Below are 24,071 nucleotides of genomic sequence, written 5' to 3' on the forward strand. Positions count from 1 at the left end.
TGAGCAATGAGCCTGATACAGGGCTCCATCTCAGCACCCTGGGATCATGACCCCAGCTGAAGGCAGACACTCAACCGACTAAGCCACCCATGTGCCCCGTTTTTCTCTGTTTATAACATCCTTTACTGGAAAAAAGTTTTTAACTTTGATAAGGTCTATTTTATCTGTTTTTTTCTTTTGTTTCCTGTGACATACTTTTTAAAATAAAAATCTGTAAACTTGCTTTTCATTTTTTTAAATGATTTTATTTATTTATTTATTTGACAGAGAGAGAGACACAGCGAGAGAGGGAACACAAGCAGGGAGAGTGGAGAGGGAGTAGCAGGCTTCCCGCCGACAGAGAGCCTGATGTGGGGCTTGATCCCAAGACCCTGGGATCATGATCTGAGTTGAAAGCAGATGCTTAATGACTGAGCCACCCAGGTGCCCCGGCATGCTTTTCAAGATATGAAGTATAGCAATATGTGTCGTTCATTTTATTTTACTTTTTTATAAGTAGGCTCCAGCCCAACATGGGCTTGAACTCATGACCCCGAGATCAAGAATCACATGCTCCACCAACCGAGCCAGCCAGGTACTCCAGGAGTCTTTCATTTTAAATTGTCATTATATTGAATAAACATATAGTATGCATCTCCAGACCATTTTATGTACCTTTTGACAAACTATCAATTTTCTAAAGATGATTCAAACACAACTCACCTATTTATTTCTTACCATTGTAAAAGAGAAACCCTGCTAGCTATTTTCTCCATGGAATTATAACCTCTGTTGATAAATTGTAACCACTTTAAAACAGGTAAATATAAATATTTTTTATGATAACAAGTTATTATTCGGTGTACAATATAATATAATTTTGGGGAAAAATATATTTTAGCATTGCTGTAAAAAGCACTCCAATGGAAACTTGTGGTTGTATTTATTGAAACTGTTATTGAAGGCAGTGTTCATTATATCACACAAGGATTTCTTCCCTTAAGAAATGGGTGAGCCTGGTGATGGGTATTAAGGAGGGCACATATTGCATGGAGCACTGGGTGTTATATGCAAACAATGAATCATGGAACTCTACATCCAAAACTAATCACGTACTGTATGGTAACTAACATAACATAATTTTAAAAAAAGCTTTTTTTCTGGTTTTAGTCAGGAATGGAGGAGTTTCTCTGAAAAACTGGCTTGCTTTTATCTAAAGACTGTTTTTAACTATGTACCTAATGCTATTTTCCTCTTTATCAGTTTCTAGATAATTTTCAGCCAGCGTTCTAGCTCTTTCCACATGTCAGCAAGTATCAAGTTCTTCACTGTTATGAATTTCTTATACTACCATTATTTCTGGCTCCCGTTTTATGACTAATGGTATTTTCCTCTAACTATATTTTTCTCATCTACTTTTGATTTGTGTCACCTTTCCGAATTCTGCGTGGGTGGGTGTGTAAACAACATATTTAAATCCATTTTGATACAAAGGGTAATTTAAATACCTGTTCTTTAAAACAATGTATTTAAAGTTTTAAATTGAAAGTAAAAAAATATTTTTGGCGTAACATCTTTTGGTATGGTACAGATGGTCAGTTTGGGAACAATCCCTTTGAGGATTGGAAACAACCCTTTCCACCCTTCACCAGCTTCCTCTAATTTAGCTTAGGCTTTAAGGGCAGGGATTTGGAGTCAGACGGACTTGGGTTTAGACCTTGCCTTTCTGTTTATTAGGCTGTAGGATCCTGGGTATGGTCTCTAAATCTCAAGTTTTTATCTGTAAAATCCATATAACAACATGTAATTCATAAGATTTTTCTAAGGATTAAATGAGAAAATATTTGTGCAGTATTTGAAACCGTGCTTAGCACAGGGTGAGCACAAAAAATAAATGAAAAGTATTACTGTTGATCAGCATCAGTTCTTCCATTCGGAGTTAACGGAAGATTATTTCCAGCTTAGCATTTTCTAGAAGAAATTAGGACAGAGTAAATGAGAAAAGGCCCAGAAGAAAGTTGTTCTTCTTTTCTCTATTTTATTTGGTTTGATTAGGAATCCTCATGAAAAGAAATCATATACTATTTGTTATAAAGCAACTGTTTGCTTGAAGGAGGAGGGTGACTGAAGGATGGCATTGAGGAACTAGGAAGAGTTGATTTCAGGGACATTGCTCCTTTCATTCATTTTAATGCAACCGCAAAACAGATGTCAACTGGGTAGTGTACACTGTTCAATTCATCAGGGTGTATTAGCATAGAATTTGGTCCTTGGTAGTTTTTTTTAGAGTAGGGGAGGAACAGAGGGAGAGGGACTGAGAGAATCTCAAGCAGGTGCCATGCCCAGCATGAGCCTGATGTGGGGCTCAATCTCACGACCCTGAGATCATGACCTGAGCCAAAATCAAGAGTTAGACGCTTAACTGATTGAGCCACCCAGGCACCCCCAGTCCTTGGTAGTTTTAAATAATTTCTTTCATGTAGGTCTGTAAGAGCATGATTTTATTAGCCACCGTTTTACATGATCCCTTCTTCATTTTAATAACTGTATGTTCCAGTCAAGCTTCATTTAGTTGTTTGTAAGCGTATAAATCTGCTTCATTGTGAAGATATATTTTTTTCAGTCTTAAAATAGTCTGATGTAGTCAAAATAGACTGAACTTCAGAATCCTCTGTGACTAGGTTTTAATCCTTGCTCTGCCAGTCAGTTACTTACTGTGTGGATTTAGGAAGCTACTTAATTTCACAAAGATTTTGTTCCTTCATCTCTAAAATTGGTATAAGAATAGTCCCTTTGACCTGGCATGACACTTTCCTGTCCACTCTCCAGTCCTCACCAATACCACGTAACCTCCTAAAAAAATATTCCACATGTAAAGCCCTCTACTTTCTCACCCATCAACTCTTATGTCCTAACTTCTATTTCTTTCATTATAATACTCTCTGGTTAAAGTCACTGATAATCTCCCTAATTGTCAGATTCAGAGTGGGCTTTGAACTCTAGTAATCTGACCCATAGATTGGGATATTTTGTTTTGGTTTTGGTTTTGGTTTTGGTTTTTGGTTTTTGGTTTTTTTTTTTACCACAGTCCTTTACTGTCAGTCTTGAAACATTTTCTTCCATTGGCTTCCATCACACCACGCTTTCTTCATTTTTTTTTTTTTTCATTCTCTGGCTACACTTCCTTAGTTTTGTTTGTGGGTTTGCCTGTAACAAGCCTTTCCTTTTGGGGGTTTCTTAGAGTTCAGTTCTAAATTCTCTTTTTGCTCTACTCCTTTTCCCTATTTAGTCTCAATAACACTCATAGCTTCAATTGTCTACCTAGATGCCAGTGACTTTGAAATATATTCCTCCAGAGCAGATCTTTATTTTTGACTGACTATTCAGCATTTCTACTGGCCTGTCTCAAAGGAACTGTAATCTCACTATGTCCAGAAGAGAGCCAGCTACCCTAACCTACCTCTGTGGTGTTTCCATTGTCTGTGAATAATGGCACTATTAATCCATTTCTGTAATCCAGCAATATAGGCATCATCTTTCCCGTGGCCACCCCTCCATCACATCTAATCCAGCATCAACTCCTGCATGTTTTATCTTCTTTCTAGTGTTCTCTTCCTTTCCTGCCATCATCCTTGGACAGACTACCAGCATTTGATAATTACATTATTTCAAATGTCACCCAACCTGCATCTCTTGGCAGCTTCCAATTCATTTCCTGTATACTACAGCTGGAGTAATGTTTACCAAACGCATTTTAATGCTGCCTCTTTCAAATCCTTTGATACCTTCTCATTGCTGTTGAGTCACACTGCATCATCTTGTGCCTGGCCCATCACGCTAACCCTATACTGTTCCATTCTTTTATTTCTATATTTCAGTCACACAGAGTTCTTTCAGTTGTACCAGTATACGGTGTTCCTTTTTGTAGCACAGGGTCTCCACATATGGTGTTAGTTTTGCCTGCATTGTCCATGCCTCCCTTTTGCCTAGCTAACAATTTTTAAGCTTACAAATCATAATGTAGTCATCGATTCCTCAAGTAAGTCTTCCATTCCTGATTTGTCATCTCAGCGTAGGGTTAAGTCTTCTTTTTTTTTTTTTTCCTCACAGCACAGCATATTTTTTTTCCTTCATAATAGTTATCATGGCCTGTATTTATACATCTGTTTTGCCAATTAAGTTATTAATGATTAGTGGTCATCTTCAGTATTATATAAATTCCATAAAGTCAAGGGCATGTCAGTCTTTGCTCAGCAGTTGATTCCCAGTGCTTAGCACATAGCAATCACCTCAGTAAATATTGATTAAATGAGGGACTGACTGATTATGTGTCAGATGCTCTCTGTGCTCAGTGCTGTATGAAGGGGTCAGTGATGTCACCCTTCAGGATTCTCTAGTCTGTTGGGAGAATAAGGCACAGATACAAAGATTATAACAAAACAGCATGAGTAATATGTACCGTAAGTGTAAAATCCATAGATATAAAAAGTAGAGAGATCTGTCTGATTTAATGATCAAGACCTGACAGGATTTCAACAACAAAATATGTAGAATATGTAAATATTATTCTGGGTAATAGGAACTATCACATTAAGGAAATAGTTGAGTTGTTCAATTTGGCTGCAACATAGGATGCATGAATGTGTAAGAGAGAATGTCAGAAAAGTAGTTTGGGGCCTGAAGTTGGAGGTTCTTGAATGCTGGAATGAAAGATGTAAGGCTTAAATGGCCTTAAGCTTCCTTAAACATAACAAAAAGTAAAAAAATTATCTACTAAGTTGTAAAATGTACGACATCCCTAATCTCTAGGTTTGCAACTAATTCCTTTTGCTTGGTCTACCTGTGATTCTTATTAAAGTCATTTTTCTGTTAATAAAATATTCTTAGCAAAGACTGTAAAGACTTGCAAAGAAATAGCTTCAATGTTACTTAAAACTATGTGAAATAGACTGTTAACTTGAGGGAGAATATGTTATCTTTGAAAACTGTTGTATATGAATTCTTAAGTATATAATGGCTTTAAGCTTCATGATAAAACTGGTCAGTCTTTGTTTACTGAACATATCATTAAAATCATTTTAGACTTTGTTTTTAAAAATTAAAAGATGAAAGTGCAGAATAATTGCATAATATTTTGAATTTTTATTTCCTGTTTATTAAAGAACATTTAAAAAGCTTGTAAGCGGGGCAGCTGGATGGCTGTCAGTTAACTGTCTGCCTTTGGCTCAGATCTTGATCTCAGGGTCCTGGGATTGAGCCCACGACAGGCTCCACATTCTGCGGGGAGTCTGCTTCTCCCTCTGCCTCTCCCCTCCCTCGTGCTCGCTCTCTCTCTCTCTCTCTCTCTCTCTGTCTCTCTTAAATAAATAAATAAGTCTTTTTGGAAAAAAAAAGCTTATAAGTTTCCTAAAAATCACTTTGAGAACAACTGCTTGTCCAGCCACTCTACCAAATTCTGGATACAAAACCTTAAAAATTAAAAATTATAAAATCATTCAAACATTGTTTTGTGTGATGTGCATTTTAAGGTTGCTATCTCAGATTACCATATGTCACTATTTTAAAACTGAGCAGTTTTAAGCAACTTGACCGCATGTCCGTGGATTACTTTGTCCTCTTTTGTTGTTGGCCTTGATGTAGTGTTATCACTGGATATATTTTTAAGGACTTTTTTGTGACTATTCTGATTTGATATGTCATAACAAAAATTTGGGAATTTTCATGTAGTCAAATCATACATCTGTCTTTTTCTTTACTGTTTCTGGCTCTGGTTTGATGCTGAACCTAGATTTCTTCTAATACCTTTTTATTTTTTTTAACATTAAATCTTGAATCTTTTAGGTAGTTGGCACTGTCTCCTGGTTTCACTGCTGATTAAGTTTTCTTCTTTACTTTTTCTTTCTTTCAGTCATATTGTAGAGAGGAGAGTTTTAAACCAGATATTTCTTGGAAATTCGTTTTGAAATTGTCTGGCATTTAAAAATCTATTCTGGTTTAAAATGAAGAACCAGAAACAGATTGTAAGGAAGCTGAATTATTTTGCAAAATGGAACAATTGCATACTGTTACCCAGTCAAGATTTTTTTTAGTCTCTTAAAGACAAAATTAAATTGTTAGGGAAACAAAGTAGGTCTGAGAAGAGTAGAAATGATGACGATCAGTGTAGTGAGGCTTGGGCTTCTCAGAAGTCTTCCAGAGACCACAGGCATCTGTGATTGGTTTTCCAATGCATCAGTCTACACACCATGTATTCTTTTTTTTTTAAGATTTTATTTATCTATTTGACAGAGAGAGATCTCAAGTAGACAGAGAGGCAGGCAGAGAGAGAGGGGGAAGCAGGTTTCCCACTGAACAGAGAGCCTGATGCGGGGCTCAATCCCAGGACCCTGGGATCATGACCTGAGCTGAAGGCAGAGGCTTAACCCACTGAGCTACCCAGGTGCCCCACACACCATGTATTCTATACAGCTTTAGGGAGAATTCTGTCTATAGCCTTTCAGCTCTGCCAATCAGCAGAGGAAAGGAGTCTTTTCAAAGGTAGTTTAATGCATTGGTGTACACTGCCCCAAACTTAGTAGGTGCTTAATAAATAGACGCTGAATGGAATGCTGGAAACATTGTTCCCTGGTCTGGGTCTTTTATATCAAACACCATGAGAAAACATCAGAAGGAAAATTTTACAATGAAACTTGGAGTTTAATAGTATTTTCCAAATGTTTGTTGCCTCAAATTCATTTGTAACTGAAAAAAATTTTTTAATTAATGGAATAAAATTGAGTCTTTTGGTGTTAGAATTGTAAGCATTTTAACAGATATATAGAATTATACCACCAGCACACCACAGTCATGATACAAAACAGTGTGATCACCCCCCAAAATGCCCTCCTATTGCTTAGCCTCTTCATATTCCCAATCCCTGGCAACTACTAATCTGTTTTCTGTTGCTATAGTTTTGCCTTTTTCAGTATGTAGTATAAATGGAATCATTCAATAACTTATTTCAGAGTTGCCATTTGCACACAGCATAATACCTTTGGGATCCATCCATGTTGTATATATCAATAGTTCCCTTTTTATTGCTGAGTAGTATTTCATGCCATGACCCACAGTTGGTTATTCTTGTTCACATTGTTTTTCAGTTGTTAAAACACATACTGCCTTTTTTGTTGTTGGAATTTAGAATTTTCTAGTGGCATAGGTGTTTTTGAAGAAAACTTTTCCTTCTTTTTTTTTTTTGGTTGAACAAAATATAAACTGGAATATAATCAAAAGCACAGCAAAGAGTAAATATACTTTTACTTACTAAGTAAGGGTGATAGGCAGCTCATCTGTTAATTAAAGCAAGAAATCATCAGGCGATGTCATCCGAGAACTATATGGAAATTGTTAAAGAAATTTTTAACTACGTAGGTTCTAGATCAAAATCTCATTTTTCTAGAATATTTCAGGAATTTATTTTATTAAATATTCTGAGTATGTTAAGTAGCTTGTATATTTACATAGGTTAGCCAGTTTTCCAATAATTAGAATACAGTAAAGTCATTTAGTGCCAAAATGCTTTAGAATGTAATTTCATCCTTTTCAGATGGTTTGGGAAATATCCCAAGATCTTAAGTAGGAATTATCTTTTGCTGGATCATTTTTCGTTATGTATCATCCTATGCATAGAAGAAAAGCATGGTTACATAAGCTTTCTGGCTGTTTGTAATGTAGAAAATGCTTTTATTGTCTATAGTAGTTGTTGCAATTAATACACAAATGCTAACTGATAATAACATCCAAGACTCCTTCCCCCAAAAAAGCCTTAAAAATAAGAAAAGATTTTTGAATTTTAACCTTTTGGCAGGAAGACTCTGACATTTTTTGAATTGGGAAATGGCTTGATCGAAGAGTGTTTTTAGAGATCTGACAGTGATAGACTAGGCAGACTGATGCCCAGGGGAGCAGGTGGGCATCAGGGCAGGCTGTACAGCATGAGTAAGCTGGGGACAATGAGATCAGGAATGAAAGGACAGAGCAGCAGCTATTTTGAATGAAGAAATTATGTTCTTTACTAACTGACAAGATAAGAGATTAAATTGCGGAATTATCTAAGGTGGTTCTGAGACTAGAAAAAAGTGGCATAAATAAATAACTTGCTTAGGGAGAATGAGATTGTAAATGAGGCAGTTGAGTCTGGTGTGATTTTGGTCATTGGAAAAAAAGCAGTGTCAGTGAAATAAGGGGAATGAAAACTACATTAGGGGCGCCTGGGTGGCTCAGTGGGTTAAGCTTCTGCCTTCGGCTCAGGTCATGATCCCAGGGTGCTGGGATGGAGCCCCGCATCGGGCTCTCTGCTCAGCAGGGAGCCTGCTTCCTCCTCTCTCTCTGCCTGCCTCTCTGCCTACTTGTGATCTCTCTCTCTGTCCAATAAATAAATAAAATCTTTTTAAAAAACTACATTAAAATTAAGACCTTCTGCCTCGAGTTATCATTCGTGTATTTGACTCCAGAAAGCAGATATTGAATTAATATGTGTTCATTTTTAATCTCCTGACCTTATTTTGCAGAAGGGACAGAGGTCCTCACAAATCTTCATTTGTTGGTCTTTGTTCTTCACAGTAAATAGTGGCAACAGAACTCTAACAAATGAACTTACATTTTTATTTTTTGCTTTAAATATCAGAGTGTTCTGTTTATAGATAAGAGCACATGTATTATGTATAAAATGGTGTATAAAGTAAAGTTTCCTGGAGTAAGGACAGAGTCCTCTTCTTAATACCATTTTAAGTCGGTTTTTAAGATTTTGAACATTAGGGTGCCTGGGTGGCTCAGTCAGTTAAGCATTTGACTCTTGGTTTTGGCACAGGTCATGTTCTTCCAGTCTGGGATCCAGCCCTGCACTGAGCTCCGCACTCAGTGCAGGGTCTGCTTCAGATTCTTTCTCCTTCCCCCTCTAACCCTCCCCGCTCATGCATGCTCTCTCAATCTCTTTCTCAAATAAATAAAATCTTTTTAAAAAAGATTTCGAACATTGAATATAGTAGTTTGCATCTTTTATATCTACTTCCACATATAGTAGATTAATTTATTTTACTCTGTCTTCTGTGATATTGTTGATTTACTGAAAATTTGTGCATCCTTTGGAGATATCTTGTCATCATTTTGTAATCTGTCATTATTTTTGGAACATCTTTCTAGATCCATTATTATGTTAATTCCTCTTCCCTGAAGTTGGTGGAAAGCAGTGTTACTCACTTTGAAAAAGTCAGAGACACATGTCATAGTAATGATTTCAAGCCTTCTTCTTGTTTTAAGGCGTGGTTTTTTAAGACAAAAAATGCATATAGTTTAATGTTTCATTCCACAAAAGTGCACAATTTTCTTCATGGTACACTTGTGTGGTTTTTAGAGTATGGATCAAAATTTATTTTCTGTATGTTTTCTTGAGAATAACAGCAATTTGTAAGTGGAGCTTATAAAATTTACTTATAATTATTTAGAATATTGGTCAACTTAGGGTAAAATTTGGTGGAAAGTAAAGAAATATTTTATGCCACATTAAAGCTTTTTTAAAAAGAGGTACATAACCACTTGTAAAATCTGGTATATATTTGTTCCCATTTTATCTATTGAATAAATGTTACAGTGTTGAAGACTAGTTATAATCACCAAAGAGCTTCTCATTCTTGAAAATGGGACAGTTCTTCTTTAAATAAAATAGTATATGAGTGAGTGAGGAGGTTTTAATTGTTACATGTATGCTGTATAGATCCCAGAATCATGAAGTTCGGGCCTTTAGGCCAATAGTATGATGTATTCATTTTTGTGATTTTTGTAGATGGCTTTTTGGACCATATTTTCTCCATACACAGATTTGAGATCTTGATTGTGACCTTTCAGTCAAAATAACAAAATAAGGTCATTTATTATTTATAGTTCAGGGAGGAAAAAAATTGTATATAAAAGCACTTTATAGTTCATAAATATGCATATTGACACAAAGTGACATTATTATCATTGTATTATAATATCCTAGCTGTGTATTTGCCATATATTTTAAATTTTAAATACAGGAGCCAAGATGCTCCTTATATGATGGGGTAATACATTTTGATCTTAAATTAGGCAGCAATTAATGTGATCTCTCCCTTATTTCTCCTCTGCCACATATTATGTGACTTGGTCTGTAACCTTACTAACGATGCTGGTGGTGCTGGTGCTCTAAGAGATCCTTTATCATTCCTTTACATAGAAGAATCATAAGAAATATCAACTCAAAATAATAGCATTCTGTCTCCTCTTACTCTGCAATGTGTTAAGACATGAGTGCCTCAAAATGCCACATACCAAATGTTCCTTCCCTCCACTCTTATTTTTAGATTTAGTCTTATCTAAAATGTTCCTGATTTTCTCGACCAGGTGATATAACATAAAATCATGTCTGATTTGTTCATTTTACACTTATTGAGCCCTACTCTGTGTTAGTCACTGTGCTAAGCCCTGGATTTTCATTCAGAAGACACAGTCTTCAACTTCAATGAATTTCCAGGCTATTTATTGGTCATACAGAGATGGGAACAAAATAAAATACAAAGTGGGCATTGTTGTAAAGGAGGTCTGTAGTGTAGAATGGGAGATTATGGAGTGTGTCTGGAATAAGTCATATAGGAAGGCAAGGTCCAGATCAGGAAGGGCCTTGAACACTATATAAAGGAGTTCAGATTATATTCTGTCATAAATATGAAGAAACTGAAAAGTTTTGAGATAAAGAATGACATCAGAATTTTTATGTTGGGAGAGATGAACTGGAGGGGATAGTGACTCGCAACAGGAAACCCATAAAACAGTTTTAGTCTGGATGAGAGATATTTATGGCCTGATTTAAGATTAAGATCTTTCAGTTTTTGTTAATTGCCTCATTTTCTTGGTGCTCCTTACTTAAAAATCTGGAGAAAAGTAATCTTGTTAGTTCAGTTCACCATTTGTTCATCATTTGTATCAGGTTATTTTATAGGTAGTTGAAGCTGACCTGTCTATAGCCTGGCTGTTCACTTATAAAGTGCCCTCAGTAATCCTGAAAAATGTATCCACTCTGGATTTCTCTTTCAAATTTGGGTAAAATCTATATGTTAGTGGATAAGGGAGTACAGTGCAGGTGGGATAAAAAGGTAAGGAACTTGGCTCTGAAGGGAATAACAAACTAGGGGGGGAATACAAGATCTAAGAAATCAAGGAAAGGTTTTTTGTTTATTTTGTTTTTTAAGCTGGCAGAAGTTTGAATACAGGAGTCAGTGGCTAAGAAATGGTTGAAATAAAGAGAGTGTTTAATTTTTTAATTGTTGAAGTGTGTTAAGGTGGCATGAGGTAGGATTCCAGAGCACAGGAAGATCTATTAGTCTTGTACAGGAAGGAAGGATAACTCTCCCTCTGCAGTGGGGTTAAAGAAGAAAGGAGGAGTGAGATATAGGTAAGTTTAGAAGTGGGGAGGACCTGCTTATTAACACACTTTATGAAATAACCAGCAAAGAGAAATGCTTGAGAAGTGAGGTAAAGATTTCCTATAATTGCTGAGGAAAATTCAAATAAGAGTCTAACAACTAGGATATCATGAAGTGGTTTTTTGCCTCCTGCAATCCATATATGGGTTGAGAAAAAGTGGATGATTGAACTAGTTCAGAGTTGAAACAGACTTAACTTGTGACTTGGTAGGAGTTAATGCTTATTTTATTTTATTTTTTCTGTTTGTTTGGTTCCACTGTTTTTTTTTTCATTCTGGTCTTCCATATTTTTCTTCTGCAGGTCTTGATGACTGTTTGCAGCAGTATATTAAGAACTTCGAGAGGGAGAAGATCAGTGGAGATCAGCTGCTTCGTATTACGCATCAGGAGCTAGAAGATCTGGGGGTCAGCCGCATTGGCCATCAGGAATTGATCTTGGAAGCAGTTGACCTTCTGTGTGCACTGGTAAGGACATTAAGTGATTGGAAAGGAAACTTGTATTATTTCTGTTTAAATTTTTTTCCTCTTTTAGTTTTTTTCCTTCTTTTTCTTCTCTTTTTAAAAATAATTTAAATGCAATTAGAAAAAACTCCTCTAACTAGAAGTGGTATTTTCCTCCTTTATTAAATTTGGTATACTATATGGTGCCAAATTAAAACTTAAAGAGGCTTATAACTCAACCAATGACATTACATTTAGTTCAGAAACTTGTGTTAGAGCTCTCATAGCATCATTTGGGATATGCAATTGTATATAATCAGTTATAAAGTCCATTCCCATCCAAAAGTTTTGATTTATGGGGTGCCTAGGTGGCTCAGTGGGTTAAAGCCTCTGCCTTCAGCTCAGGTCATGATCTAAGGGTCCTGGGATCGAGCCCCACATCAGGCTCTCTGCTCAGCGGGGAACCTGCTTCCTGCTCTCTCTCTGCCTGCCTCTCTGCCTACTTGTGATCTCTGTCTGTCAAATAAATAAATAAAATCTTTAAAAAATAATAAAATGTTTTGATTTAGTAACATAAATATTAACAAATCTTATTTTAGAAAAATCATCCTTAATCAAATTATTTGAATGTTCTAAATGTATATATCCAATAAAAATTGAATATCGTATATTATAAGGTTACTTTTGTTGACATACAAGAGAAATCAATGTCAAAATAATCCTGCAAGATTCTGATAATACACTAAATATTCCAAAAGGAACATAGATTTTTTTCCATGTTAGTTAAGATGACATTTGATTGGTTTTAAATTCTTATAGATATTTGTAAGGGGGCTAGAGCTACAGTGAGATAAAAAAAAATCAGTCTTATAATAATCTATGATTTAAATTAGGCTCAGTCAGTTACTGACACTTGTAGGCAAGTAATTTCATCATAACCTTGGTTTATTTATTTTTATTACTTTTTTTAAAGATTTATTTATTTGGAGGGGGCCGAAGGAGAGAGAAAGAAGCAAACTCCCCACTGAGCATGGAGCCTGATGCAGGGCTCAAACTCACAACCTGAGATCATGACCTGAGCTGAAATCAAGAGTCAGACACTTAACTGACTGAGCCACCCAGGTGCCCCACCTTGGTTTTTCAAAATACAATGGAGATAATAACAGTTGGCTCTTGGAGGTATTGTGAAAAACAAATGAGATGGAATTTGTGTGGTGCCTGATTCAGTGCCTGAAACACAGTAGGTATTCAATAAGTAGTTAACTATTAAGATGATGATAATTAACAAGAAATGAGTAAATAATTATATATAATTCAAGAGTCAGTGAATATACGAGAACTTGTGTGTCAGATGTAAGATGTATTTCCTGCCGTCTTGAAAAGCCTATGGGGAAGGGAGTGACACACAAATAATCACAATACTATATTGTAAGTACTAAAATAAAAGTATGAACTAAGTATTATGGGGGCACAGAAGAGAAAATAACTAGCTTTAACTATGACAGATGGGTTCATATTGCAAAAGAAGTGATATTTAAGGAGACTAGAGGAAGATGAGCATGTGTTTGGAAGAACAAGAGGGAAGGGCATTCTATGTAGATAAAACAACACATACACAGGCACACAGAATAAAGAGGATGCCTGGTGGGTTTGAACAAAGGTTAGCTATTTTAGACAACAAAATACATGGGAAACAGTGGCAGAAAATTAGTCTTTAAAAGGCCCAATAGGCCCAGACTATAAAGTATCTAAACATCATGATAAGAGATTTATACTTTCTAGGGTGGATATTGGAGAACCATGTAGGAATGATCAAATACTTGTTTTAAAAATGTAACTGATGGTAGTAAAAAGGACGGAATGGAGTGGGTATAATCTAAAGACCAGATGAATAGTTCGGAAATGTTTTATTTTTTTTAAAGATTTCATCTGTTTATTTGAGAGAGAGAGAGAGAGAGAGAGAGAGAGACCACTGGATGGGAGAGGGTCAGAGGGAGAAGCAAACTCTCTGCTGAGCGGGGAACCTGATGCAGGGCTCAGTCCTGGGACTCTGGGATTATGACCTGAGCCAAAGGCAGATGCTTAACTGACTGAGTTACCCAGGCACTCCAGAAATGTTTTAAATAATCTACTTAGGCTATGAGTAGGGCTTAAACTAAGGATGAACAGGAATAGAGAAGATCTGGTGAATCTGAGAGGTGAAATAAAGGGAGAGGTTGAGAAAGATTCCATGTTTTCTAGCTGCAAAGATAGTGTAGATAATTTTGCAATAATGAAGGTGGGCAATAGTTGCAAGAATAGATTTAGGTGGGAATATAAATTGAGTTTCAGATTCATTGAATTTGAGTCATCTCTGAGTTATCCAGAAAGAGATACTCGTCAAACAGTTGAACATACAAATTTGGAGCTTGAGAAGTAGCTGAAGATAGAGATTTGGGCGTCTCCAGGGTATAAGGATTGAATCCATGGAGAGAGAGAGATAGATCACCCAGGGAGGGACTCAGCCCCACCCTGGGGCTGGGAAGGAAGAAGAGACTACAGAGGAGGCTTGCAGAGTGGGCGGAGAAATGTGAAGACAGCTTCAAAAGCATTGTCACAAAAGCAAGGGGGAGTGGTTTTTTTGTTTTTTTTTGTTTTTTTTCAGTAAGGAACATCAGTAATACCAAATTTAGCTAAAAGTCAATAGGATAGGCAAGGAAAAACAACCTGACTGTGCGGCACCTGACTGGATCACTTGGTAGAGGATGCGGCTCTTGGCCCTCAGGGTCATGAGTTCAAGCCCCCTGTGTTGAGTGTGGAACCTATTTTAAAAAAACGTATTAGATGGTTAAATGTCTGCATTCTGCTCAGGTCATGATCCCAGTGTCCAGGGATCAAGCCTCACGTTGGGCAACCAGCTCAGCAGGGAGTCTGCTCCTCCCTCTCCCTCTGCCTCTCCCCCTGCTTGTGCTCTCTTGCTCTCAAATGAATAAATAAAATCTTAAATAAATAAATAAAAATAGACCTGACTGAAAGCACTTTCTAAAGAAGAGTACAATCTGAAACCACATTGATTGACTATTACCTCCCATTTACACATCTCAATCTTAACCTTAATTGTCATTTCCTCAAAAAAAAAAAAAACATTCTCTAATTATTCCCTCACCACTGGTGGAGGTTAGCCCCTTTCTGTTATTCTTTTAATCCTCATCTCATTTTCTAATTAGATATTTATATGTGTATTTATCAGTCTAATGTCTGTTTCTTCTGCTAGACTGTAAGCTGTGTGGGAAAAGACACGACGCTTACTAAATACCTAGTGTGTAGCACAGATGCCTGGCAATAGTGGATGCTGAATACTTTTTGAAAGTGGTATTATAAGAGTCTTGAGATGTTTTTCATATGATAGTTTGGGATCTTCTTATTTTCCTACTCCTGAGATCAGACAAATCAGCTTAGACTAGAATACACACTTGCGCTCTATCCCTTATCAGAATCAGATCACAGAAATCATGCCAGGTATAAGACATAGTACTCAACATAAGGTAGGAGACCTCATTGCTTTTGTCTACTGATCTCCAAATCTGGGTCATTGTGGCCATGAAGGTGCAACAGAAGTGGCTTGGAGATGAGTGCATGGTCTAGCAGTCCTCTACTTGCCACATCTTTCTTTTTTTTGAGAGAGGGAGAGAGTGGGGAGGGGCAGGGGAAGAGAGAGAATCTTAAGTGGGCTCTATGCTCAGAACAGATCCTGATGTGGGGCTTGGTCTCACAACCCTGCGATCATGGATCATGACCTGAGCTGAAATCAAGAGTTGAATGTTTAACCAACTGAGCCACCCAGGTGCTCCTATTTGCCACATCTTTTATAACAGTAAATAGTTGGGTGTGTCAGAGTTTGAATTCAGGATGTTATGTTTCATAAGCAGGACTCCTCAGAGATAAGCCACTTATGTGCTGGATTTCGAGCTGTCAATTTGAAGAAGGAAATAAGATTGATGATTACAGTGCTAACTACAAATAGTCTGAACCTCCAGGCAGAGTCTGGCCCATGAAAAATCTCTGCTGACCTAAACTTACTTAGAAAGATGGCATGAGAGATAGATGTCTAGACCATTTCAGTGTTGTCACCATAGAGCTGTGGTACATCTCTTCATATGCTGAGTTTTAATTCTTCCACAGTTCTGGGTTTAAGCACCATAGTGTTGCATCATTTTCTAGGGGGAAAAAAACACACACATTAAATTCATTCTTTCTGTGCTTATTCAGCAATAAATTGGTCATATTCTCCAAAGAGGACAAATATTAAATCTCCCTTCCACCACTTCCTAATGACTATACATCAGCAAGTTAGAAGTAAAGATATCTTCCATTTTATGCAATAAATATTTTCCAGTGAATATCAAGTGGATATCTGAGCAATGAATTCTGATTTACTTCTACATACCATTATAAAATTAGGAGGTGAGATCCTTCATCAGCAAGCTGAGTTGACTAGACCAGGAGGTGTGTTGTTGGGAATGGGGAATTGTTTATTATCTCTTTAAAACTTTAATATCTCTACGGGTTTTCTACTTTATTCCTTATGTCTATTGTTTTTATTTCTTTTAACAATTATACGTTCATGCTCAAACAGCTATACCACAGGAATTACAAAGATGAAAAAGGTATAGTCAGTGCCCTTTTTTTAAAGATTTTATTTACTTATTTGATAGAGATCACAAGTAGGCAGAGAGGCAGGCAGAAAGAGAGGGGAAGCCGGCTCCCCACTGAGCAGAAAGCCTGATGAGAGGCTTGATCCCAGGAACCTGGGATCATGACCTGAGCCGAAGGCAGAGGCTTTAATGCACTGAGCCACCCAGGCGCCCCATAGTCGGTGCTCTTAAAATGTATACAGTCCAGTAAAGAAGACAATAGTCATTAAAAAGTTATACAGATTTAAAGAGATCCCAGGAGAGTTCAGAAGGAAATGATGAACACTACTGTGGGGATCCAGGAAGTGTAGGTGGGATTTGCATTGGGAATTGCAGGATAAGTAGATGTTCACCAGACGGAAAGTTGGGGAAAAGTTATCTAGGCAGAAGAAATACCATGTGTAAAGACAGAATTGTGAAAGAATATGAAGTGTGCAGAGAGATATGACAATTTTGATTTGGCTGGTGCAGAGTGGGAAGTGATAGGAAGAAAGGCAACTTATGTTTTGTATCACATTATAATTTTTTGCTTAGATTTTTTAGGTTCCCTGCTGAGTCCTTAGCACATAGAGGATATTAAATTAATGTTATCTTACTGAATGAAGTTCTCTGCTTTCACCCAGAGCACTGTAATTTTTTTCTCTTGCCTCTGACTCTGAAGTTTCTGTTCCTAGTATAAGGAAGATGCAGAACATTTATCAAATTCCTCTGTTTCTTTCAAGCTATGGAATATTTTCATCTGCTTTATTTTAAAGTTAGTCCTGATGGGGAATAAATGTTATGGCAGTTGATGAAAATCAAAGATTTGTATAGTAACTTGTTCATTCATGCAACATATATGTATTTAAGCACCAACTATATTGTTTGTACCATGTTATTCTAGAAAGAAGTAAGCTGTTCATGATTTGGAGGTGTGTTAACTTTTTCCTGCTGTTACGCTATCATTTAGTATGCTTCAATAGAGAGTACAGTATATTAACTGAAATAGTAAAACATAAATAAAATATCAATGTATAGCCCTTAATTTATGCTCTGACAGTACACCTGGTTATCGAGAAGTATAAGTGAATCATTTATGACAGGATAAGAACAGTTTTCATTTCATTCTTCATGCACTTTTCATATAATAGGTATTTTGCATGAAAATTTAGATGTCTACAATTGCTAGGATTTGTTTCTTCGCAACATAATTGCTTGGTTCATTCATCTCAAAATCATTCATTTCTCAAAAATATTCATTAAAGCAGTCCTTTTACGACTCACATTTATAAAGCAAAGTATTATGAAACCTAAACACCTGCTCCATGATGCAATCAAATTAAGAGCTCTGAATAAAATAGCATTGACATTATAAAATATGTGGTGCCAATATTGAATATTTTGTTGTGTTTAGAGAATTCACCACTAGTGAGGATATAGCAAACTTGATCTTCTAAAATGTTAAGTGTATCCTTCATTTGTTTCTTGTGCTTTTGCATGCATGTAATTAAAACAGAAGAACAGTATGAACTTAGCACCAATTATTTATTGGCTATGTTGAATCCGTGTAGCCACAACAGGTTCCAGGCAGACATATATGTAAACAAATAGGTAACATATAAGACAAAGAAAATAGCTAACTACAGGCCATGTCTAAGCTTTTGTTTTCTTGATGTAGTTCTTTCCAAATCAGTAGTAATGCATATTTGTCCCATGCATATCTAGTACAAAGCAAGACTGTAATGAATAAATCTACACTTTTTAAAAGTTGAGGGAATAGGTAGGAGAGAAAGATGGTGGCAAAGTAGGAGGACCCAAGGCTCATCTCACAAACACACCTAGATAACTATTTCATCATCCTAAATACCCCAGAAATCGACCAAAAAGGGCACAGACCAATCTCCACAACTACAGGGACAGAAGAGGCCACATCATAAAAGATAGGAAGTGTGAAGACATGGTTTAGGGGAGAAACAGATCAGGGTGTTGCAGAGGGAAGAGAGCCATGGTCCCAGAGAAGGGCTACAGAGAGAAGAACACACAAGGGAACACATAATTTAAACATTTCCCCAAAGCCATTGGCTAAGAAAACGAGAGATTAAATTTTGTGAGTTTTTGCAACCAGGCTTAAAGCCTAGAGTTTTAAAGATGGGGCCCTGAGGGCACTGCACTATTCCTGAGGAGAAGGCAGGCAAACAACCTGGGGGAAAACAGCCTGAATTAGCAATTTGAAAAATGCCGGGGGCTGACAGGGGAGAAATTATTCACTCAGAATGCATCCCTAAGAGGCAGCTTTCACAGGACATCTCTCTCCCTAGGAATAAAGGAGATAGCTAGAGCCATTTCCCTCCCCCACATCTCAGCAGGAACACTGGCTACCTAGTTTGTTTATACCAAGCCCCACCCACCACACTCTGGCAGGACTGCCCTTCCAATCAGGTTTGCCTCAGTCCCAGCACAGCAGGACTCTCCCACAGAAGACCACCACAGACTCCTACCCACACCACATCTCCAGACCAGAGAGTCCTGCAGGGCCTCAGTTCTGGTGGAGCTGGTGTCAGGTCTCATTTGACAAGCAGGCCAGGGCACACTTTTAAAACTCTCCATATTCAGGCCAGGTACAAAACACTGCCTACAGCAGGCAAGGTGAGCCTCTGCAGATGACTGGCCTGAAGAATAGACCAGCCAGAACACAACAGCAGAGCACATGAAGCACACACTAGAGACACTCCGTGAAGTGCCAGACCCTGGGCACTATATGACCTCTTCTTCATAAAGTAATTACTTTCAGGGGCAGGAGACATAACTGACTTTTCTAACACAGAGAAGCAGAGACTTAGATGAAATGCTAAGATGGAGTGATTTACCCCAAATGAAAAAAGAAGATAAGGCCATGGCCAGATATCTAAGCAAAATTATAGAAGTAACAAGCCTGATGGAGAATTTAAAGTAACAATCCTAAGGATACTCACTGGGATTGAAAAAAGAATAGAAGACAACAGTAAGACCCTTACCACAGAGCTAAAAGCATTAAAAAAGAATCAGAGATGAAGAATGCAAATAACAAGATTGGAAACAGGCTTGATGCAATAAACAGCAGGCTGGAAAAGCAGAGGAATGAGTTAGTGACCTAGAAGACAAAATAATAGGAAGTAATGATGCTGAACAAAAAAGAGAAGGATTATGAAACACAAGAACATACTTAGGGAATCAGTGACTATATCAAACATAATAGCATTCATATTGTGAGAGTCCCAAAAGAAGAAGAGAGAAAAAGGGGGCAAAAAACTTATCTGAAGATATAATAGCTGAAGTTTTCAGCTGGGTAAGGAAAATGGACATCCATATCCAGAAGTCACAAAAAACTGTCATCAAAATCAACAAAAACAAAGCCAACACCAAGACATTTTACTTCAATTTGCAAAATGTAGTGTTAAAGAAAATGTCTTAAAAGCAGCAAAATAGAAGTAGTCCCTAACTTACAAAGGAAAGACCCCTATGGCTAGGTGGAGATTTCTCAGCAGAAACACGGGATGCCAGAAGGCAATGGCAGGATATATTCAAAGTGCTGAATGGGAAAAACCTGCAGTCAAGAATACTCTATCCAGCAAGGCTATCATTCAGAGAAGAAGGAGAGCTAGAGTTTCCCAGACAAAAACTGAAGAAGTTCATGACCACTGAGCCAGCTCTACAAAAAATATTAGAGCGGACTCTTTGAGTGGAAAAGAGACCCAAAATGACAAAGACAAGAAAGGATCAGTGGAAATCTGCAGGCACAACAACAAAACAAGTAATAATATGGTACTAAATAGATATATATCAATAATTACTTTAAAATGTAAATGGACTAAATGCTCCAATCAAAAGACACACGATGTCAGAATGGATAAAATATCAAGACCTGTCTATATGCTACCTCCAAGAGACTCATTTTAGACCTAGAGACATCTGCAGATTGAAAGTGAGGGGAAAGAGAAACAATTATCATGCAAACAGATGTCAAAAGAATGCCAGAGTAGCAATACTTGTATCAGAAAAACTAGACTTTAAAATGAAGGCTGTAAAAAGACACAATGAAGAGTAGTATATAATCATAAAGGGAACAATCCAACAAAAAGATATAAAAATTTTAATTATTTATGCACCCAAATGGGAGCACTGACATGTATAAAACAATAACAAATATAAAGGAAAGAGAGGAGCAAGAAGACAGAAAAGTAGGAGGCCTAAATTTCACCTGGTCCCAGGAATTTGCTAGATAGTGATCAAACCATTCTGAACACCTACATATTCAGCAGGAGATCAAAGAGAAGAATAGCAGCAATTCTATGAACAGAAACATGACCACTTTCTGGAAGGTAGGACATGCAGGGAAGTGAATCTGAGGTGATATATGGGAAGATAGACTGTGGGGGGGAGGTGGGGGGAGAGAGCCTCTATCAGCCAGCTCCCAGCAATTGACAGATTACTGGGGCACAAAATCAGAAGTTTTAGAAGTCTGCTCCACAAAGGGACCTCATTTCAGTGGCTAAGCAGTGTGGAATCCTCACTGGGAAAGTGTGTTCTCAGGACCCTCAGGGTCACAGAAATACCAGGGTGCCTGAGTGTGGCAGCACTCCCAGGTATCAGAGCAGGGAAGCCAGCTGCAAAGATGGAGTCGAGGAGTGGCCTCTCAGCTTGGGGTTGCCAAAAACTGTTATCTGAGGCAAAGTCAGGCCACTGCTCTTCGAGTGGGGACTCCACAAATGGCAGATCCAGAAAGCCTCCCCTTCTTCCCCGTAGAATGAGCGGCACAGGAGCATGCTGCAGGAATCTGCTGGGTTTGGAGACTCCAAACAGGGTCATGTGCCAGAGATAGAAATCCCTGGTCACAGGTTGGGTGTCGTTTTTACCCTTTTAGCATTTTGTTCTCTCGTTCATCTGTTCTTCTCTGAACAAAATGACAAAATGAAAAAAAAAAAAACTACCTCAGAAAAAAGAACGAAAGACAGTACCAACTGCTAGGGACCTAATCAATACAGACATTAGTAAATATCAGAACTAGAGTTCAGAATGACAATTATAAAGATACTAGCTGGGCTTGAAAATAGCATAGAAAATACTAGAGAATCCCTTTCTGGAGAAATAAAAGAACTAAAATCTAATGAAGTTGAAATTTTAAAAAAGCTGTTAATGAGGTGCAATAAAAAATGGAGGCTCTTACTGCTAGGATAAATGAAGCAGAAGAGAGAATTAGTGATATAGAAGAACAAATAATGGAGAACAAAGAAGTTGAGAAAAAGATGAACAACTACTAGATCATGAGGGGACAATTCAAGAGATAAGTGATACCATAAGACAAAATGATATTAGAATAATTGGGATCCCAAAAGAAGAAGAGAGAGAGGAGCAGAAGGTACATTGGAGCAAATTATAGCAGAGAACTTCCCTAATTTGGGGGAGGAAACAGGCATCAAACTCCAGGAGGCACAGAGAAAGCTTCTCAAAATCAATAAAAATAGGTCAACACCCCACCATCTAATAGTAAAACTTAAAAGTTTCAGAGACAAAGAGAAAATCCTGAAAGCAGCTCAGGAAAAGAGGTATGTAACCTACAACAGTAGAAATATTACATTGGAAGAAGACCTATCCACAGAGACCTGGCAGGCCAGAAAGGATTGGCATGGTATATTCAGAGCATTAAATGAGAAAAATATGCAGCCAAGAGCACTATATTAAGCTAGGCTGTCACTGAAAATAGGAGAAATAAAAAAGCTTCCAAGAAAAACAGAAACTAAAAGAATTTGCAAACACCAAACCAGCCCTACAGGAATTATTGAAAAGGGTCCTCTAAGCAAAGAGAGAGCTTAAAAGTACCACAGACCAGAAAGGAATAGAGAAAATATACAGTAACTGTCACCTTAGAGGCAATATTATGGCACTAAATTCATATCTTTCAATAGTTACATTGAATGTAAGTGGGCTAAATGCCCCCAATCAAAAGACACAGGGTATAAGAATGGATAAAAAAAAAAAACAAGACCCTCCAATATGCCTTCTGCATGAAACTCATTGTATACCCAAGGACACCTCCAGATTTAAAGGGAGGAGGTGCAAAATAGTTTACTGTGTTAATGATCATCAAAAGAAAACTGGGGTGGCAATCCTTATATCAGACAAATTAGATTTTAAAACAAAGACTATAAAAAGAGATGAGAAAGGACATTATATCATACTTAATGGGACTGTCCGACAAGAAGATCTAACAATTTTAAATATCTATGCCCCTAACATGGGATCAGCCAATTATATAAACCAATAGATAACAAAATCAAAGAAACACATCAACAATAATACAGTAGTAGTAGAGGACTTTAACATGCCCCTCACTAAAATGGACAGATCATCTAAGCAAAAGATCAACAAGGAAATAAAGGCTTTAAATGACACACTGGACCAGAGGGACATGAAAGATACATTCATAACATTCCATCCCAAAGAAACAGAATACACATTCTTCTCTAGTGCACAAGGAACATTCTCCATAATCATATCCTGGGCCACAAATCAGGTCTCAACCAGTACCAACAGATTGGGATTATTCCCTGCATATTTCCAGACCACAATGCTTTGAAACTACAACTCAACCACAAGAGGAAAGTTAGAAAAAACAAATACATGGAGGCTAAAGAGCATCCTACTAAAGAATAAATGGGTCAACCAGGGAATTAAAGAAGAATTTTAAAAATTCATGGAAACAAATGAACATGAAAACACAACTGCTCAAAATCTTTGGGATGCAACAAAGGTGGTCCTAAGAGGAAAGTATATAGCAATACAAATCTTTCTCAAGAAACAGGAAAGGTCTCAAACATACAGCCTAACCTTACACCCAAAGCAGCTGAAGAAAGAACAGCAAATAAAGCCTAAACCCAGCAGTAGAAGAGAAATAATAAAGATCAGAGCAGAAATCAATGAACTAGAAACCAGAAGAACAGTAGAACAGATCAATAAAAGTAGGAGCTCTGTTCTTTGAAAGAATTAATAAGATTGATAACCCCTGGCCAGACTTAGCAAAAAGAAAGGAGAAAGGACCCACATAAATCATGAATGAAAGAGGAGCAATCACAACCAACACCAAAGAAATACAAACAATTATAAGAACATATTATAAGCAACTTTATGCCAGCAAATTGGACAATCTGGAAGAAATGGATGCATTCGTAGAGACGTTTAAACTACCAAAACTAAACCAGGAAGAAACAGAAAACCTGAACAGACCCATAACCAGTACGGAGATTGAAGCACTCATCAAAAATCTCCCAACAAACAGTAGCCCAGGGCCAGATGGCTTTCCAGGAGAATTCTACCAAACATTTAAAGAAGAATTAATACCTATTCTTCTGAAACTGTTCCAAAAAATAGAAATGGAAGGAAAACTTCAAAACTCATTTTATGAGGCCAGCATTACCTTGATCCCAAAACCAGACAAAGACCCCATCAAAAAGGAGAATTACAGACCAATATCCTTGATGAACAC

General features: G+C 37.3%; 1 protein-coding gene across 4 annotated transcripts in view; it reads left to right on the plus strand.

The window, feature by feature from the left end:
* The window catches only part of LOC111150493 (connector enhancer of kinase suppressor of Ras 2), a 277,360-nt gene that overhangs the window by 38,195 nt on the left and 215,094 nt on the right, over positions 1–24,071 (plus strand). For all 4 annotated transcript variants that reach the window (XM_022507967.1, XM_022507968.1, XM_022507969.1 and 1 more), the window contains exon 2: positions 11,761–11,924. In XM_022507967.1, the coding sequence (XP_022363675.1) occupies positions 11,761–11,924 (164 nt within the window). The remainder of the gene's footprint in view (positions 1–11,760; positions 11,925–24,071) is intronic.

Source organism: Enhydra lutris, unplaced genomic scaffold (genome assembly GCF_002288905.1).
Source record: "Enhydra lutris kenyoni isolate GAN:26980312 unplaced genomic scaffold, ASM228890v2 scaffoldscaffold23, whole genome shotgun sequence".
NCBI lineage: Eukaryota > Metazoa > Chordata > Mammalia > Carnivora > Mustelidae > Enhydra > Enhydra lutris.